Source organism: Phyllopteryx taeniolatus, chromosome 5 (assembly GCF_024500385.1).
Source record: "Phyllopteryx taeniolatus isolate TA_2022b chromosome 5, UOR_Ptae_1.2, whole genome shotgun sequence".
In the NCBI taxonomy this organism is placed as follows: Eukaryota; Metazoa; Chordata; class Actinopteri; order Syngnathiformes; family Syngnathidae; genus Phyllopteryx; species Phyllopteryx taeniolatus.
The window spans coordinates 18315687-18330008 of NC_084506.1; the positions used below are offsets into that span (position 1 = coordinate 18315687).

General features: G+C 41.5%; 1 protein-coding gene across 1 annotated transcript in view; it reads left to right on the forward strand.

The window, feature by feature from the left end:
* Positions 1-14322, forward strand: part of map1ab (microtubule-associated protein 1Ab) — a 40685-nt gene that overhangs the window by 10499 nt on the left and 15864 nt on the right. Inside the window, exons 3-4 of the mRNA XM_061773344.1 lie at positions 13500-13582; positions 13739-13876. Of these exons, the coding sequence (XP_061629328.1) occupies positions 13500-13582; positions 13739-13876 (221 nt within the window). The remainder of the gene's footprint in view (positions 1-13499; positions 13583-13738; positions 13877-14322) is intronic.

Here is a 14322-nt window from a genome sequence, read left to right on the forward strand (position 1 = left end):
CCTGCTTTGACGTTGCTGCTGTTTTTGTTTGTTTTTGTTTTTCGTTTTTGTTTTGTTTTTTTCATTTTTGTCTATCAGTTTTGTTATCAATCCTATTTTCCGAACCCTTTTTTTGTATCCACCTTATATAGTGTGGAGGAAAACAACGAGGGCAGGATCAAGTCAGTTAAATGTGGCTTGACGTTAAGAGGAGGCACTCGTCCAAGGCTTGATCCAAAGTAACGGGATTAATGCAGCCAGTTGGTTGACTCGTCCCACCTTGCTTAAGGTTACAAGGCCCCCCCCCCCCCCCCCCCCCCCACCACACACACACACACACACACACCATGCCCCTGCTCTTGACCCCCCCCCCCCCCTTCTGCAATGAAGCAGAGATGGCGCAGGTTCAGCAACATGAACCCAATGACCCCAGCAGGCAGGCAGGCATCAACCATCTTAAAGCGCTGGCAAGCTGGTGGCAGGGTTGTCGTCATGGTGACAAGTTGGCATGCTGCTGGTGCTGCTGCTGCTGGGTGTATGATGGGATGGCATCAGTGGGTGACCACGCAGGTTGTGGCTGGAGTGCCTCCTCTTCTTTTTTCTGATGATTCATTCATGCCCGTGTTCATGACGCCTTACTGCAGTGAAGCCACCTTTTGTGTGTGTGTGGATATGTGCTACCTATATGTGCATATAGAAAGAAACTAGAAAGAGATATCAGTTTGTTGTTCATGAATCGTTCTTATTCATTTTGTGCTACAATATACAATAGTGATTCAGCAAAACGTGTGCGTGCGCGTGCGTGTGTGTGTGTCGGGTTGTTTTTATATACAATAATCGAGGTTAACCTACGGTGATGGCCAGGTGCCTGCGTGGGTTTTCTCCGGGCACTCCGGTTTCCTCCCACATCCCAAAAACATGCATGGGACGTTGATTGAAAACTCTAAATTGGACGTAGGTGTCAATGTGAGTGTGAATGGTTATTATTTGACTATATGTGCCCTGCAATTGGCTGGCGACCAGTTCAGGGTGTACCCCGCCTCTCGCCCAAACTCAGGTGGGATAGGTTGCTTCACATCCACGACCCCAGGAAGGATAAGCGGTACATAGAATGGATGGATGGAATGGCCATGTGTCCAAATACTTTCATTCACATTGTGTGCAGTATAGTATAGTATAATATAGCGTACAACAATCATGTGATTCTTCACAGCGTAACACAAATGTCCGGTCCAAATAGCAAACAGAATACATTTTAATTGGAGTTCCTCAGGGAAATGTTTTCGAGCTGATCATTTTCTGTCAAGGTTGCACCCTGCTTGTCCTTGTAGCAAGAAACAATAATAGCAGCAATGCCACTGACCTCTGACCACACAAATGAACACGAAGTCCCACATACACGCACACTCTCACACACACACCTTATGTCTGAATGGTTTCATCCACAAAATCTATAGTATAAAGCATAGCATTCATCACATACAGGATTTGACAGCCATCCCAAGTAACAATCAGTCACACTTTTGACTGGAGTTCCTCAGGGAAGTATTTTAGGTACCATCATGTTCTTCAAGTTTAACAAAAATTCCCACAGAGATACTCAAAACATATTGCAGAATGTCTTCCCAGAAGAGTGGCGGCTGTTTACATTAGTTCCATCCACTTCCTGTGGGTAGATTAGCCCTGCGTCCTAATACTTTTTCACAGCATTGGCGACTGGCTATGGAGACACTGAGGCGTGCTGGCTAGAAGATTAGCTGCTGGCTCATCGTACACCGGGATCACATGACAGAGCAGACGGCTCATTTAGATGAGGTCCATTGATTGAGATCATCTTCACGGAAACACACAAACACACACACACATTGTCCATCCCATCTAATATGTCTAAGTAGCTTAAGCACTGATCGTTATGAAACACCCACACGCCCTTATGACTCTTCCCGGACCAACTCATTAACATACTTCATTAAGCCGTCTTATTAAAGTGTTCGCCGTCTTTTGTTTTCGTGGCTAAATGTCCGTATGGACACTTTGGAGGACTTGCCAACTAATGACTAAACCCTTTTTCATATTCACGAACATCTGAAGTCCAGCACAATTTGTTTCAGGATGCTAGTCACCAAATTCTTTAAATAATAATTTAGTGTAATAATTTAAATAACAAAAAGTAATTTGTTCCAAGTCTAAAAATAAGTTAATATTAAATGTAATAACAATAAAACAGTGTCTTAGCATGTGTATGTATGCATGTATGTGAACATTCACATTCTTACCATTCGTACAACAAAAGCAAACCTAAAGCATAAAACAACAAAACACTTGTCACTTGAATAAACTTTTTAAACATTCTCAATTGAAAATGTGTAAAAAAAATAAAATAAATCAGCTAACCTATCATCCATCCATCCATACTCAACACCGCTTATCCTGGTTAGGGTCGCAGGGCGCTGGAGCCTATCCCAGCTGACTTTGGGCGAAAGGCTGACTACACCCCGAACTGGTCGCCAGCCAGTCGCAGGGCACATATAGACACGGACAACCATTGTGTAAAAATACCCTAATTCTTAACTTTAATGAATTTGTCAAACATTTCTAATTGTACAAGTATATAGATAAGCATAAGAATAAAAAAAAAAAAAACCTTGAATGAATCTGCAAAAGTTCTTAACTGTCATACAAATGTAAAATGAGCCAACCCTAAAAACAACAATAAAAAATAAATACATAAAAAATATAAATATAATAAAGAAATAAAGATCCTTTGATGCTTGCTCAAATGCGTTCTGATGAGCCATGCTGAATGGGATTCAAGTTTTCGTGGTATATTTTTTGAATTGTACAACAACACAACCCAATGTGCGCCCACGCACACACACACGACTAGTTATTATCTGTGCACTGCAGAGCACAGCAAGTTTTAGCGAGTAGCAAAGTTGCCTTTTTTAGATAGCAGCCTTCATCAGCCGCTCGCTTTTCTCCGGGATGCGGTGGAGGAAGGGTGGGCACCACTGAGCCGCTACCTGCACGCTTTAGATAAGACTTAATGCTGAAATTTAATTCAGGAACACTTTTTTTTTTTTTTTTAGTGCCACTTTAACATTGTGATAACAGAAAAGTGGCATCCTATACACACACACGATCCTCCCTGCTTTAGTGTGAGTCCAAAATAAAGTTTCTGCCACCTGCAGAGTGACTGGCTGCGCTTAAGAGAACAAGGTCATTTTTGACAAAGGATCTGTTGTTTTTTTTTACTGTATTTCTTTATTCATTTTCTGCTTGTATATTAATGACATACAGTTTTTAGACGAAAATGTTCATCAAAAATCAGGGAGAGGTTTTATTTCCAAAAGTACATTTAATATTATTGGAAAGCACCGTAACATTTTGCACCATTTCAAGATTAACACTGCACTTAAATATAGAGAAATAGAAAACGACAGTTCCTAAAGATTAAATGTGAATGTATTGTATTTAAAAGTCGAATACAACTGAACTGTACTAAAAATAAAATGTACTGTACACAAGATATACAAAGAAAAAAACTCAATTTGTTTGTTAACATTCAACCTTCACGAGTGATGTCATGTGCTGGTCATTCCTGATACTGGTCATTCATTGGTCAGTGGAGACTTCAAACATGTTGTTTCTCTCATCTACTAACAGCTTCACCCCAACATGTAGACTGTGCAACAAGAGGGATCCTGTATGCCAAATGCCAATTTAGAGGGAGCTCCTCTAAATATACTTGTATACTTTAATGAGAAAAGAATATGAATTAATTTATTGATCAATTTATTTATATTCTTATTATCTTTATGGAGTTTTATGTTCAGTCTTATATATGACACTTAGGTACAGTTGTGGTTGCTCTCTAAATAAATTTAAGTTGAGAGATGTTATTGTATGTTTTTTTAAAGCAATACTGTAGAGTGCTATTTTTCTTCTTAAAAATGCGTAACAAAAATTTCTGTTGGTGTTGTAAGGGGAGCTGGAACGGATTGACGGCATTTCCATTCATTCCAATTGGGAAAGATGATTCGTGATTCGAGTGTTTTGAGTTACGACCGTGGCCACAGAACCTGTTTTAAAAGGAAGCTCCATATGTTCGCAACTCCTGTTTCCATGCCGATGTTGTATTTAAGGACATGAACGCTGATGTCTGCGTAGATGTTTTGCAACTTCCCGTAGCTGACCTCAGTGTTGGACTTCTTTAGACAGTAAACCATCTGAGACTGCGAGGTGGGAATATTAACTAACTGGAGGTCGGCTAGCTGGAATAGATTCGATTCCACCTCGAGGGTTTCACCGTTTCTCCCAAAATGAGGAGCTAGCACGCCGGCAGTCTCTGGAGTAGATGACAACAATGGCGAAAATGGTGGCGATGTGAGAGAGTGCAGCAGACGTCGACAATCTGTTTGTTTGATATCAAAAGCGCCAGTCAGGTTTTTTCTTTTTTTTCTTTTTCCCTCCTCCTCTGCAGTCCTCCTTTCCATAAATGAGATGAGCCTCCCTCGTTTTCTGCAGGATTTTCTCACTTGGGCCGCAGAAGCTGCTCAGCCGCATTCTCCGTGCAACGCATAGAATTAGGATCTTTTTCCCGCTGGTGAAAACATCATGATGACCAAGCAAAAAAATGCAGAGATGAAATAAGCTCTAATGTGCTGGGCCGGTACGTGGACACGAAGAGTAGTCGCCTGCCCGTCTGTCCGGCCCATGTTGCAGCTGAGTGTGGCGCTGGCTGACGTCTCTGTTGGTGCAGAGCAGCAGCGGTGGACATTGATCGCTCCTTGACAAGCTGCTCCCACAGGAGGCCCCGCTTCCATCTCCGCTTTCTACTCCAATCTGCTGACTCGGCCACGCGCCCGACACACCCGAACCGGACCGTGACTGCACGGTGAAGATTCCATTCCCGACTAGGCACACATTGGGCCTGATTTCCTAAATGTGTGCACGATCCAAAAAAGAAAAAGGTGCAAACTTGATTGGACACATAAAAGAGATATGGGAGCAGATTACCCAGGATCGCGTCGGCCGAATGGGCAGAATTGCCGCGCGGTTGATGTCGTGCGATCTAGGAGTACCAGATGCAAATAGAGTAATCTAAACATGTCATCATTTTTGAAATGCCAGAAACAGAAATTATCGCGACATGTCATCCATTCAGCGATGTTATTTTGGAACTTCTGAATGATCCACGAAGGAGTCGTGCCAGCACCATCACCTGTGATAAAATTCTTTTCAATTCTGCATTTCCTTGTGTCTACATGGGTCACTTCAGCGTGCTGTGGCAACTGGCGCAGGTTTTTCAGTTTAGTTAGTTAGCTAGTGGCAAGTGTTTTTTGGTCCACAGCTATTTAGTTAATTTGTTCATGTGTTTGTTAGTGGCCTGTTTGTTGTTGGTTAGCTTCTTAGTTTGTGGTCATTGGTTTGTTGATCCTTGATTGGCGGGTTAGTTAGTTAGTTAGTTACTCAGCAGTGAGTTTAGTAATTAGTTATTTAGTCAGTTTGTTAGTGGCTTAGTTTGATCACTATTTAGTGGGCGGTTGGTTTTCAGTTTTTTAGTTATTTGGTTAGTTCGTTAGAATGTGGACAATATTTTTTTTGTCCTTAATTAGTTAGTTTGGAGGTTTGTTAGTTCATTTGCTTGTGGTCGGTGTTTGGTTGGCCAGATTGTTAATCACTTAGTGATCATTGGTTTGTTAATCCTTGCTTGGTTAGTCAGTTATTCAGTTATTTATTTTGTTTAGTTGGTTGGTTGTTAATGTATTAGTTAATTATTGATGGTTAGTTGTGAGTTAGTTGGTTAACTTCTTCGTTAGTCGCCAGTGTTTTTTTGTCCTTAGTTCTTTTTTTGGTTTGTTTGTCAGTTTGTCTGTTAGTGGTCAGTAGTTGGTTGGTTGTTGGTTAGTTTGTCTGTTGGCTGTCATTGGGTGGCGTATGTGTCCGACGAGGATTCCATTTGACTGGACGTCCAGGTACAGATTTCCATCTTTGTCGCTACGGCCTGCTTGCATCGAGGCCAAGTGCGGCGGTGACCCACCAGATCCAGCAGATGGAGCTGTGATATTGTGCATTACCACGACCATCTGGAATAGGATGATGATGATGAAATGAGATTTAATTTTGGGTTTATTTTTGCCATTCTATCAGTAAAATATATATGGATTATCGGGCAAAAGTTATAATCCAACCCCCGCAGGTAGAGTGACAACAATGTGTCGTGCTGCTGCTCCTGTGCCTTCGCAATTAGAGATGATCTTCTCCAAATAAAAGGATTAAGGTAATCCGGCCCAATTGTTGTCCTGTCTTCGCTTTCTTGTCTTGATTGACTATTCTAACTATTCTCTCGTCTTTAGCAGTTTGTTTTGAGCAGTAGCACTGGTTTCTATAAAAGCGAGAAGCTAGTATTTAGAGTATCTGAGGTGCGATTATTGAATTGGAGCTTGTTAAATCGGAAGCTACACGGTCCTCTCAACCGACTGGGGCCCGGTCAAGTTTGATGGACTTTTTGCCAGTCAATCCTTGGGCTCACATGTAGAAATGGACCAGTCCAGGGTGTGCAAAGTGTGTCCGAAGTCCTCTGCGATAGGCTCAAGCTCACCTGTGATCCTGATGAAGAAGTGGAATAGAAAATGGATGAATAGATGGGCAATTTTCACCCCATTTTGCTGTCCTAATTTAAATCTCCATACTTCCAATGAGGCCTACATTGGGCATGGGATTGGATGGTCTACTTGATTTTATTTCGCAGTTATTACCAAGCCGCCGGCCTCTTTGAAAAGAAACTGGGAGTAATTCCCAGAGGGCCTCTCACCTCAGAGAGTGGCCTACTAACAGTTCTGCAGACAATTTAACAGCCTGCCACATCTGAATGGATTGGGTTTTTTAAACTCTCACGCAAGATCCCATTTTCTCCAGTTCGTCCTCAAGTCGTCCCCAAGACGGCGCAACGTGACATTCTTGCGCTGTGTTTTTCCAACCTCGACAGATGGAATGGCGCATCGCGGCGTGCGGGAAGGTCACGCTGATGGCGGTTTTCACATAAACGCCTCGCTTCCATCACTGTGATGGATGAGAGGCCGCAAAGTGTTGCTGCTGACGTCCACATTAGGAAAAAGTGTCTGCCTGACTCCCCTGGTGACAGGGAGGAAAGTCTTTATTTATAAACATTTACAATAGAAGAAGACGCCACATATACAGTACGTTTACATTCATTCATTGAAGGGAGTGGAATTATGGTATGTCCGCCTCCATTACCCATAGGTGGCCCTAGAGTGCAACCATCCCCAGTGGTGGGAAGTATCGAAGTGCTGTGGTGCCTTGAGATGCATATATCTCAAATCATCATCTTCATTAAAATGAATGGAAATCCCTTTAATCCGTTCCTGTCTCTCCCCAAAAACAACACATTTTGCAATGCTTTTTTTTGAATGACATAAATAGCATGCTGTAATATTATACTTTATTAAAGCATACAGTAATAACATAATTAAATAGAATTACAAATAATTCAACCATTTTTGTCACAATTTTTCATTCAATTCAATGTACATTGTGCTGCTCATTCTGGTGTGTGCACCTTGCTCACCTGAGGGCAGTGAAAAGGCAAATTGATACTTAGTTTCCTGCCTGGATGCAGGAGCCAATCATATTGCAGCTGGGTGTGTCCTGCCTGAAACTGAAGTGGGATTCATAGTAGTGCGAAGCAGTGGGGTGTGTCTTGCTGGTAGTGTGTAGTCATTCTTCGCAGAGGATAAAGGATACAATATATGACTGTGAGTACTGTTATATTGTCTGTATACATGTGTTGCTGCAGCGTTTGCGTTAATAAAATATCTGTTGCTTAAAGGGTTATAACACAGCACATAGATGCTAATCATTGCCTATGTTAGCATTAGCCTGCAGACGCTAAGCTTCAGTATGTAGTTTTAGTTTGACAGTAAACTTAAAGTGAGAGTGGCAATAAACAGTTTGGAACCGTCTTTTGTTTGTTGACCAGGTGAGGTCACTGAGAAGCTTTCTACCCTCTCCACCTCCTATCCATGTAGGGGACGGTGTTCTCAGCTCTCCTGGATTTTCTCAAGTCCGTGATCATCTTTTTCGTCTTGGCTGTATTTAGGCCCAGGTTGTTAATTTCATACCATCACCGGAGATGTCGGATTGACTCATTGTTCTTCCTGGTCAGTCCTACAAGAATGGTGTCAGAAAATTAATGGGAGAGCGGTAATGTGTGAAGAGGGACTGAGGACATATCCCTGAGGTGTTTCTGTGTTCAGGGTGAGGTAGCATTTTTTTCCCCCCCATCCTTACATTTGGGTCTGTTTCTGAGAAGGTCCAGTATCCAGGTGCACTGTGAGATGTCGATGCCCAGACATGTCAATGTCTTTATGTCTCCAAAGTGTTCTCTGTTAATCGACTGTCTGTTGTCGTACTAGAGCGGCTCCAACTACCGGAGACAAATTCCTTGTGTGTTTTTTTGGACATACTTGGCAAATAAAGATGATTCTGATTCTGAGGTTCCTCAGCTTTGGAACTAAAAAGTATTCCCATACCGGGAGTTGAACGAACTAAGTAACCCTAACCTGCCTGGTTGAAAACCAGGAATCCTAACCACTAGACCATATGGGAAGTGATGATGTTGAGCTTTTATCCCATACATTTCAAAACACCTGTAGTTACTATTCAAATGCAGATGAAGACTGTAAAAAAGACCTACGTAAAGTGATTTAAAGAAAAAATAACAACATGAAGAGCAGCGAATTGGAGGAACATGAACTTGGGAGCATTAACGACAATAATGGAACACATTCGGAAACCAAATTGATGTCGTCAGATCCAGGCAAATACTTTTTCTGTTGTCAGCCTAAAAACAGCTTCTGGTATTTAAAAATTCTCCATCTAAACTATCAAACAAGTTGTATTTCTTGTCTAGATAACTTAGCTTTTTTTTTTTTAATGATAAAAAAAAAACAACCTCTGTTTATAATGTAAGCAAAGCTATGGGAACATGTTTTGGTAGCATAAAAGCCTGCGCCACCGCTAGCTCGCTTTTGGTTCTTTACGTCGTGTTGTCATCCACGAAGGTTGAAAAAAGTAACAAGCCCATTTTGACAAGGTAATGAGCAGAAAGTACAGATATACAGGAATTATATATGTTCAAATGTTGTGAGAAAAAGCAAAATGGCAGGAAATGAAATACTGAAGTAAAGTAAAAATATTCTCCAGTCCAGTGACTAAGTATTTGTACTTTGATACACACAATGTGGAGTCAGACTCCGTTTGCCGTTCCAGATACTGCCTGGCGACCAAAGGCATTGTGGGTATTTAACGCTGCTTGGAGGCGGCGTGGGGAAATGTTTGCGCTGGCCTGAAAGAGACGCTCACACACACACACACACACACACACACACAAAACACATTGTGTAGAGGATGTTTTGGCAGCCTGTTGTGTGTGTGCCATCAGCTCCTCCTTCGGGACTTTCAGAGTGATGTCATAGTTGCCGCTCGGCCAACATCCTGCTGCTGGCCGGAGCGACAATAGTGGCTTTCTCTCTCTCAGGGTGGTCGGCCCCCCTCTGTTGGACCGCATTTGTTTCTTTTGGCTCGTTTTTTTCACTCTGCCAGTCAAACAACCAAAGTGGAACCACCAAACTGTCATACAAAGTGTCAAAATAATTACAGTGAACCTCCGTTTATCCCACCTGCAATATAGAGAGAGACCATATAATAATCATTTTTTAAATACTTGTACCCCTCCCACAATCTTTAAACACTTTGAAAAATATTAAAACACACTTAAATGTATTAGGAGTACACACTTTTTAACGTATTTCTTAGGGCCTGGTCTCATTCTCCCAGTGTCAAGATATGGGGGCTGTCATATAATATCACTACGTGCCAAATTGCTGCCTGTTATGAAGTTTGCTGCCCCCACAGCTAGCGCTCTTAACACCTACGTTTCCCCTCTGGGGCTCAATAAGGAATATCTTTTTCTCATATCCTTCTGCTGTAGCAGCACAAACAACGGCGTTGAAGTCTCATGAGACTGATGTTTTGTTTGTACGGTGGAACCTCGGGTTTACGAATTGAATTTGTTCCGTGACCCTGTTCTCAAACTGAAACGTTTAAAAATCGAGATTATGAATGGAAATGCATTTAATCCGTTCCAGCCACAGAACGATGTCATAGTTGCCCTATTTTGATCATTGTGTGGTTAAAAATAGATACAGTAGTGTGCAATATAGAAATAGTTAAAAATACATCACGATGCTGAAATAACAGTGGCTTCGCGAGCAAATCACTGAGCAGTATCTTGACCTTTTAGGCCACAGTAATGTTTACATTCACTGTGGTTCTTGCTAGCTCTAAATGGCTGCCACTGCCCACGATGCTGTGCAGCTTTTGCATTGCATTGTGGGATGTGGTGAACATTTTCGGCAAAACACAAAGATACCTGCAGCACAGAGCCCATGATGTTTCTGTGGCGCAAGAAAAAACACAAAGTTCTGTGCCTTCCGTGGCCATGCCAAGACTGTTCGTAAATTCCTGTGCAACCCAAGGTAGTTTTTCTGATATTAAACCGAATTGTTTGTTAACCGCTTCGTTTGCAAGTCGAGGTTCCACATTTAATGGTTTGTTTGTTTGTGTTTTTTTTAAATTTTTTTACTTCAACAGACTTAGCTTGTTGTTTGTTCCAAAAGGCTTTTAATAGCTCAGCGGCTCAATCGTTCAACGCTGCAAAATCACTGAAGCAGCATTAGCATCTGGAGCTAAGAGTTTAGCTTCCTTTTAACACTGTGTTCCAGCTCATTATACAGTATACTTTGAAAAAGGCTATATTTCGTTCTTTTGTTATTCTAACCTGACACAACATCATGACGGGCTATGAGCTGGGTTTCTCGCAAGACTATTTGATGTCAAAATAAGGTCTACAAATAGTTACGTACTCCCAAAATAACATTTTAAAAACAAAACAAATTCATAAAATCCATTTAAGGCCATTTTTTTGCATTAGCTCATAGTAGCGGCATGTGGGGGAGGAAAAGTGGGAGTGTTAAAACACCTGCTGGTACGACCCGCTTAGGCCGACAGCGACATCTGCTTTCAACACAACAGGGGGTTGGAAGTGAGTGTCAGGCTTTAAACTTCACACCCGTTTTTATGCATTGCGGACCTTGCAAGCAGGCAACGTCCCACCTCCAGTAAGTCTCTGCTAGTCCCTCACAAAGCCAACATTTGACAACGAGACTGTTCCAGTTCCCTCATCAAGAAGTAGTACATTCTATTCTTTATAATCTTTATAATCTCACCCCCTCACAGCATTGCATATGTGGAACACTCTTATCTAGAGCAGTCTCCTTTAAACAGAGCGCTCTCATTTAGCGAGTTCATTTGGATATTTATATCAAGCAGGTCAGCAGGGGAAAAAAAAAGAGCAGAAGCACTGACTTCTTTTACACCAACGATCTCACTTCCTGCTGGCGTTTTAGCTGGACCGAGTGGGAGTTCACCTCTCCAAAGATCCTAGCGTCAGTTTACCTCAGCATCCACCAAGCAGTTCAGGTTGGTTCACTTTAGAATGATACACATTTTTTTTGCATTTCAATAAAGTTGCAAAGGTGTCAAAATAAGTGATCTCACTTTTTTGGTATCCTGACATTAGGGTAGCAGGGTACCTAAAGGGCAGCGCAACATGCACTGCGGTATGCATTTTTCGGAATAAGACAAGATATGTGACAGTGGCCTACACGAGAACAATTAGTTCCAGACTCGTTTTGCCGAGTGCGGAAGCAGGTTCCGCATCTACCAGATTGGGAATTAAACTATCAGTAGTGGAATGCCAAATACATAATAATAAATGACATTTAAGCAGTGTGCAAACTATAGAGAGCAGTGCTGGTCATTAAAAAAAGATTATTAGCTCCATGAACTGATGATCCTGGTCATTATCTTAGACCTCTCTAATTATAGAGTCCCATCTGTGCTGACACAAAGGGGATTTGGAACCTTTACACCACCGCGAGACCGAACGAGTTCCGGAATTGTGTTTCCTATTCCTCTTCGTTTGTAATGTATGTTTGTACTCATAGTATGTGTTTGAAGTCCTTACTGAATATGTGGAGTAGATCGCGGATGACAAATTCAGATTTCAATACCCAGCAGACTCCAGTGGCCTATTTGCAACTTGTGTTCTAGCGCTGACGCACAAGTGAGTTGCTTGTCTCTATATAGTGATCGGCCTGAATAAGAGATAGCAAGCAGCACAATTAAAGGAGAGATAATAAGCAAAGGTGACTTTTTAATTGCTCATGTACAAATCGTCGGGTTTTTGAGTGCCTGCCCACCAATCATGTGTGGAATTACACAACCATGGAAATCTTTTGTCAGAAAATGTGTCTTGAAGCAAGCTTGTCAGATGTTGGTAATTGGTGTTTTGTATTTAAATAATACCACCCTCACACTAAGTTTCTTCACCCATTATTTGGAAGCAACAGCTGAACCAGAATACTGAGACAGAAAAGCCACCCTGCTGACTAATTAGCAACCTGGATCACCACTGTGGACTAGTGGTTAACAAGTTCTGCCGACTTGGGTTGAAACTTCAGCTCGAGCCTTCCTTTGCGGAGTTTGCATGTTAACCTCATTAGGGTTGCACAGTGTCCCAGAACTAAAAAGGTAATGCGATACCTCACCATCAAAATCAATCCTACAACTTTTTAGTACCTGTTTTTTTAAGAGTGGCTGTGTGCAGTTTGACAGATAATGAACAACTCTCCAAATAAGAGGCAAAACAGGCTTGCTTCAAGCTGTTTGTCACTTCCTGTTGAAGTTTACTGGAAAATTGACTCGTAAAACAAAGAGAATTAAAAACAATGAAAGTCCGCTACCCTACTGCGAAATGAAAGATGTTATGGTAATTGCAAACCAACGCTATACATGCTACAGTAACTTAGCAGCTGTGTGAATGATTTTATTTTTGTTTAATAGCTGAACTGCTGTGTCAATCTTTTATTTTATGAAGAGGGAACTTATTACAATTTCACCATTGCCTAATATTATTTTAAATTAATCAAAATACAAATTTGAATTTCCATGTTTTACCATCTCCATCTATGATTCCTTTTCTTTTACTATCGGTATTGAGGTACTTTATACAGATAGAGAATTGAAGTCAGCATTTTGGTATTGTAACTTCTATTCCAATGCTTGCATGGGATATTTCTTGGCACTCCAGCTTCCTCCCACATTCCAAAAAACATGCATGTTAAGTTCATTGGTGACTGTAAATTGCCCCTAGATGTGAATGTGAATGTTGTTTCTCTATACGTGCCCCGCAGTTGGCTGGCAACCAGTCCAGTGTGTACCCCACCTCTCGTCTAACACCGGCTGGGATATTCTCCAGGTCACGCATGACTCTAATGAGAACCAGCACTATAAAAAAAATGATGGATGGATGGACTTCAAACAGATCTCTCCAACAGCCTCTAGGTACTCACCTTTTTAATGTTTGTGTGCAGGACAAAGGACTCTACACCACAGAAGTGATGTCTTAGAGACGGTGGTGCTTGTCAACCCTTCAAATGACACTGTCATAGCAGAGGTAAACTCCATCCCAATCTGACCAGGGTATTTACTGTATGTCGATGTACAGAACATACATTTGAGTAAATTCCTCTGTCAATTTCTCGCAACCTTTTTCAGCCCTTCCAATGTAAATGCATACGTTTCACTGGTGGTGTGTCTTTACGTTTCCCAGATCCAAGCTCTCATCACAGACTCGGCGGGACACAAGCTTCTGGTCTTGAGTGGTCCCAGCTCTGATCACGGTGGCCTCCTTCTTCAAACGGGGGTTTTCACCTACGATACCTTTGCTAGTATATTTACTGAACCTGGGGTGAGTCCCATCCATCTCTTCTCCTGTTCTACACACGATGGCTAAATTGTTGGTACTCTTCCATTAAATAACGAAAACCCACAATAGTCGCTGAAATAATTTAAAACTGGCAAAAATAATAATGAATAAAAATCAGGCATTTCTTACATTTTTTGGTCGAACAAAAATATATTTAGAAACAAATTAATAAAACTGGCCCGCGCAAACAAACTTAATACAATATTTTACACAATATTTTGAGGCAATGATGCATTCATTGCCTCAAATGATTTCTGTAACACTCAATATAAAGAAAAGAACAATACTTACTGTGAAACATGGGGAAGCCTCTGTTATGTTCAGGGGCTGCTTTTCTACATCCGTCACAGGGTGTGTTTAATTTGTGCAGGGTACATTGAAATCACAAGACTATCAAAGCATTTTGGAGTAAAGTGTGATGTCCAGTT